This window comes from Lathyrus oleraceus, chromosome 6 (genome assembly GCF_024323335.1).
Source record: "Lathyrus oleraceus cultivar Zhongwan6 chromosome 6, CAAS_Psat_ZW6_1.0, whole genome shotgun sequence".
Classification (NCBI taxonomy): domain Eukaryota; kingdom Viridiplantae; phylum Streptophyta; class Magnoliopsida; order Fabales; family Fabaceae; genus Lathyrus; species Lathyrus oleraceus.
The window spans coordinates 481,829,373-481,836,142 of NC_066584.1; the positions used below are offsets into that span (position 1 = coordinate 481,829,373).

Below are 6,770 nucleotides of genomic sequence, written 5' to 3' on the forward strand. Positions count from 1 at the left end.
AGTTCTCACCCCCCCTCCATCATTGATAATCCTAATTAGAGAGAAAAAATTGTGTGATTGAGATTCAATTGTAAACATTGTTCCTCAACGTGTAATTGAATCAAGAATCTAATTTTTAACCACTTTGATTGTTCTTTCTCTTCAATTCTCTCTTTTCTTTTACTTTGTGATTTTCTTATTAATCAAGAAACTGATCATACTCTGTTTTCTTAGGCATCGTTTCACAGAAAAATTAAAATCCTTTATTTTTATTGATTTTTTTGTATCTATTCAAATAATTAATCATTTATTTTAAAATATTAAATTTTGATATTTTTCTTCTAAATTTTAAATTTTAAATTTAAATTTATATAATTTTTATATGTTAGTTAATTACAAACATTATATCCTTTGACTTTTATTATAATTCTATGTAATATATTTTAAATGATAAAATAATAATATTATATTTTTATGACACATGTATAAAATAAATGATTAAATACGTGTTTATCCTATCAATATCATATAATATATTTATTCAATTTTTTAGTACATGTTTTTTAAAAATTCAAGATGACCATAATATTTACCAAATACAAATTAAAAGTTGAATGTGTTAAACGATTTTCCAAATATAAAAAAATAAAAATACTAATTTTTTATTGATTTTTTTGACTCTATTTACATAATTGATCATTTATTTAAAAATATGAAAGTTTGACTTTTTTCCTTCTAAATTTTAAATTTATATAAAAATTATATTTTTAGATAATCACAAACATTATATTGTTTGACTTTTATTATTATTTACATAATATATTTTAATATATGTATCGATAAGATACTAATATGTATCTATTGTTTAAATTTGTTTAAAATTTAAATTTTTTATGGATAAATAATATAAAAAAATAAATGATTAAATGATAAATACCCATAAAATTAAATTCAAAGGATTGGTGTAGAATAAAAATGAATGAATGAATGATATGCTGTTTTAATTGATATTTGATGAGATAATAAAATATAAAACTTAATTTCAAAATTTATTATATAATATTATTTTAGTTAAAATTATTATTTTGAATTTGAGTTGATTTAAAAATAATAACTATGATATTTATTTATTAAATATAATTTATTATATAAATAAAATAAATAAATAAGGAAATTTGGTAATAAATTAGAATAGAAGTCCTCTTTGAAATTTTCACATTTTTAAATAAAATAAATAATCATGTTGATTTCAATGATAATACGAATATCACTTACTCAAATATTCTTATTAATAATATATAATAGAGTAGTTATAGGATTAAAATAAAATAAATAAGGATAACTTAATGGAAAAAAATAATAAATATCACAATGATATTCTAAAAAGATAAATAATTTTAGACTAATAAAATAAAAAGAGGATACTTATTATGAGACGAAAAAAATATAAATAATTGATTTAAATTAAGTTTTTTTTTTAAAATTATTATTAAAATTTTCAAATATAAATGTAGTATCTTAATTATGAATTTATTTTTTAAAAATAAATATAGTATCTTAATATGGTTATTTTTATATTTTAAATATATATATAAATTGGATAACACTCAATAAATAACGGTACACAACTAACTTTTCATTTCACGAGTCACTATTAACACACTATCTATTTTATTTTAATCAACAATTATCTTTATTTAAGAAACAAATTATTTTTTTAAATGTGAATTTTTTTTCTTTCTTCATCTTATGAAACTCTTTTTTTTATCCTTTTTATATGATTATTTAATATAATTTAATTCATACGATCTTAGTTCACTTTATTAAAAAAATTTAAATTGACATATGTAACTAAAAACATTTTAGATTGAATCACATATAATATCATTCAATAATTGTGCGCACCATTATTTTTCCATCTCACAAGTCGTATTAGAACAATATCTATTTTATTTTAATCAACAATTGTCTTAAATTGAGGGATGAATTATTTATTTTTAAATATGAAAATTTAATTTTTTCTATAAATTATTTTTTTCATTTTAAATTTACACATATATCTAAATATATTTTATACCATATTAATAAATTTATTTATGCGGAGTATCTAGTTAGTTATATGATTAAAATACAATAGATGAAAGTAATAAATATCACATTGATATTCTAAAAAAAAAATTTGAAACAAATAAAAATAGAAAAGATGACACCTATAATAATACAGAAAAAAATATAAATAATTTATTTAAATTAAACATTTAAAAAAATTATTTTTACAATTTTCAAATATAAATATAGTATCTTCATAATGAATATATTTAAAATAAATAAATATAGTATCTTAATATGGTTGTTTTTATATTTCAAATAGATACACTGAAATAAATAAATAAATAAATAAATAAATATATATATATATATATATATATATATATATATATATATATATATATATATATATATGTGTGTGTGTGTGTTTAACTTAAATAATTTTATTATTATTTCATCATACATTTTGAAAAATTTGTTACTTAGTATGTCAATGAATATATTTATTTTATATTTTACATAAATGATTTAATACTAATTTTAAGGAACTTTATGTAACTTTTTCAAAAGAGTGATTTGGTATTTTGAATAGAATATATATTTTATTATGTCATTATTAAGTTTATATTTAAAATTTAAAATAATAAAATAATAATATAGTATTCTTGATGACGTGTACTTAAACAAATAATAAAATAGGTATTTATCTGGTCAATATCATATCATATATTTATTCAATTACGTTTTACATTTTATTTTTAATTCAACAAGACCATAATGTTTACCATATAAAAATTAAAAGTTGAATATGTTTAACAAATTTTTAAATAAAAAAATTTAAAAAAAAATTATTTTTTTATTGATATTTCTTCATTTATTTTAAAAATATTCAATTTTGACTTTTTTCCTTCTAGATTTTAAATTTTATTATAATTCTACCTAATATATTTTAAATTACTTGATATTCAACCTCATAATAACATATAATCATTCAAATAAATTAAAACAGATTCATTTTTGTTTGATTCAATAAATTGTAATTAATAAAAATAAAAATAAAAAACTAATAATTTCTTAAATTTAATATAATATTTTTTTAATTGTTTAAAATATTTCAACATTCATCCCCTTTCATTCCATGCATGATACATTAGTTAAAATAGCCATAAACCAACGGCCACGATTGCATGATTTGAATTAGAAATTGTTCAGATGAATTGAACGCACTTTTCATTTTGAAAAATAGAAAAATAGAAAAAACGAGGAAAAGGGAAAAGAAATAAAAATCACCCAAAGCGCATTTTAGCAAATAGGCTAGAAACTGAAGCCGAACGTTAAAACCGCTTTCGTATATATACATGTACACGAAAAAAACAAAAACACATTACGTTTTCCCGGCGAGTTTTCAAGCCACGAAACCTTCTCAAGCTTTTCTCTTTCTTCGGAATTTCTCCGAGGAAATTCGAACTCTCGCTCGGTTGGTTTCTCTCTCCAAAATCACTTCTGTTAGTTACTCTGTTTTTGGTTGTTGTTGTTGATGTTGTTTTGATCAATGGTGTTTTCTGGTGAAGAAGAAGAGAGTAACATGGGTTCAGGTTCTGAAAGAGGGAAGCCTCTTCACAATTTCATGTTACCTTGCTTGAAGTGGGGGACTCAGCGTCACCTCAAGTGTATGAAGATTCCTTCCGACGAGGGATCGCCGTCGCGGAATAATGCGACGGAGTCTGAGAAAAAGAGGAGCAAGATCAGCGAACAGAGATTCACCGGCGACGAAGGGATCGGTGCTGTTAGAGAGAAGTTGATGCTTGATCTGAAGACTGAAGCTGATAGAATGAAAGATGCGATATTGAGAAAGGAGAAGGAGAATAATGGTGGCGATGAGGATGAGGTTGAGGTTGAGGTAGTTGCTTCTGCGGCGGCGGCGAGGGAGAGGACGTGGAATTTGAGAACGAGGAAGGGTGTTGGTGGTGGAGAGAGTGGAAAGGGGTTGTTGAAGATTGATGAGAAGAAACCTAACGTGTCGCCGTCGGCGTTAAGGAATGGTAACAGCGGCGTTAAGTTGAAGGGTGATGGTGATTCGAATGAAAAGGTGAAATTTTCATTGACGTTGACGAAGAAGGAGATTGAAGAAGATTTCATGAAGATGGTGGGTCATCGGCCTCCGAGAAGGCCCAAAAAGAGGCCCAGAATTGTTCAGAGGCAAATGGATGTAAGTTCTTGATTAAGTAGTACTAATCAAAGTTTCAATTTTGATTATTGTAATTTGTAATGCTCATTCGATTGTTTTAATGTTATGCAGACACTTTTTCCTGGTATGTGGTTGTCTGAGGTTTCTGCTGATGCGTACAAGGTTCCTGATGTTCCTGAGGGCAAGGTGTGTTTTTGTTTTGAATTTTGATTGGTTTGATTTCAATTTTGATGTGAAATTAAGTGTTTGTTTTGTGTTTTTTTGTGCAGAAATAGAAGCATTGAGAATGGGAAGATGGAACATTGGAATTTGGAAGACATATATTAGCTGAATGCTGGGAGAGACAGCAGCTTCTTAGGATGATTACATCTGACTATGTTTGATGGACATTTTCTTGGTAGTACAGTTGATGTGTTTTTTTGTTGTTGTTTTTAAGGTTTTATAGGGAATAGTTCATTCTTTTGTTTATATGAATAGTTCTCATAAAAGATTCACACCATTGGATGAGAAAATATGGCTTCTGTTTCTACTATGCTTTTTCATCAAGCTTTGTAGTTTCAGCACCTTTGAAGAAAGAAGCTATAATAATAATAATATTGACAATGTCAAACTTTGTTTTCAAATACAAAGTGTTTGATCCTGTTGAGTTTTTTCTGGTGAAAATTTCATTGTGTTTATGAGATTAGATCAGATTCAGAGCCATATCTATTGGGATTTGGATTTGGAGGAGTAACTGCGTCAAACGGTTTTCAATCTCAATCGTCCGATTTTAAATTAACAGTCGAGATTGTTTGAAGCTAATTTTGTTATTGTGTAATTTGACCAGTCCGATGACATATTAATGGTCGAGATCATTTACTGTATGTTGTTATGTCAGCACTTGACATATACTATTTTCTTCTGCAGCAACAACTAGACATTACTGTCTTTTTTGAACTAAAACAATGACTTCTGTTTTGTCTACTCTTGCAATGCTTAGAATGAAACCGCAACCGTAACCGCAAATGCATCTCCAAAGAAACTTGAGGTCTATGTAATGTCATCATCACAACCACAATTTCATCCACATATAAATGTTTGCAGTGTAACTGATATAAACTCTAACCGCAATTTAAAACTGGTAGGGAAGTAACATATTTTAGTTATTAATTGAGAGAAAATTATATGCAAGTCAATGTTTTTGAATCCCTCTTACAGGATTGTATGCAAGGCAATGGAAAAGTCTAGTTAGTTAGCCACAAAAAGACGTTATCTAGTAGTTTTGCGAACGCATCAATGGGAAGTGTTTGGGGGCTTTAGGCCTAGATGGTGGCCCTACTGACCACGCTTTTGTTTAACATCCATGGAATGATGGCTTTATTCTTTGGCGGGTTCTATGCTATGTATCAATACTAAAAACTCACCTCAAAATTTCACCAAGATCCAAAATGTTACTTTTAAACTAAAAAAGTTAAATGCATTTTTGGTCCGTTTTAAATATTTAATTTCCCTGTTATAAATATAAAATTAACGATTTTGATTTTTTAATTTTAATGAATTTTGTGGTCCCTCCATTTTAAAAAAAAGATATTTTAATATGTAATATAATATTTTTAATTAATTTAATTAAAATATTGAAAAGATATTATCTAAGACTAAGTCCAATTATTTTGTGTGTCAATTCAACAGCAATTAATTATGATTTGTATATATGAATTATATAAACCTTTGCATTATTAATAAATAAATCGATGTGGGACAAAAACATAGAAGCAACAAGAGAAACAAACTTAAATGCATGAAGAATCTTGGAAATATAACATTAAGCTAGGAAGCAATTCTTTGTTTTTTCCATCACAACACTGTGGAAAGATGAAGATATGCATGGATGCTTCAACAATAGATCCATTGACAAATTTCATAGCAGCTACAAATTTAATGACGCATATTTATAATACCCTTTTAGCTATGTGCATGATGTTGGTTACAGTGACCAAGCGTTTGAAAATTTTGAAGACATGAAAAGTTGTGATACCTGCCGTCAGGACAGTTGGACGTTCTCGTTCTTGATTACCATATATTCCTGCATTGATTGAAAGAATGATGACTGAAGTGATTGAATCTGGATTTGAGCCTAATACTTTTGTTCTGACTTCGCTCGTCCAATGTACGGAAAAGCCAAGAGTAACGATGATGTTGTGAAGACATTTAATGAGCTATTGGATATGGGCATTGAACTTGACTTCTGAATGTTATGACCCAGACACCAAAAGAAGAACTTGGTAGCTAACAGATTGTGTGGCGAAGGCTAACCAAAGCTCTTTGGTTCAATTACTGATGGAGTAAAGAGGGAATTTAAAGGAAAAATGAGACTAAAAGCATGGTAATTGTCAAGGTTCTTGGTGGAGCTATGTGGAACGAGCATTAACAGCTAATACAAGAAAATTATAGGGTCTCTTTTGTATGAAAAAATACTTGTTCAAGACTTACAAAGTTGAATTGAATAAACACAGCAAATCCAGAAACATCACAGCCAGCTTCTAGTTGAATTGTAGTGGATTGAGATAAAATTGAA

General features: G+C 26.6%; 1 protein-coding gene across 2 annotated transcripts; it reads left to right on the forward strand.

The window, feature by feature from the left end:
* The first annotated feature begins 3,360 nt into the window (after positions 1–3,360).
* On the forward strand, positions 3,361–4,856 carry LOC127094385 (uncharacterized). 2 transcript variants are annotated; one of them, XM_051033227.1, is made up of 4 exons: positions 3,373–3,505; positions 3,600–4,237; positions 4,328–4,402; positions 4,486–4,856. In XM_051033227.1, the coding sequence occupies exons 2-4, from the start codon at positions 3,614–3,616 to the stop codon at positions 4,489–4,491; spliced, it is 705 nt and encodes a 234-aa protein (XP_050889184.1). In that variant the 5' UTR covers positions 3,373–3,505; positions 3,600–3,613; the 3' UTR covers positions 4,492–4,856. The 2 variants fall into 2 exon arrangements, with proteins under 2 accessions (XP_050889183.1, XP_050889184.1); XM_051033226.1 differs by having other exon boundaries at positions 3,361–4,237.
* Positions 4,857–6,770: the final 1,914 nt, after the last annotated feature.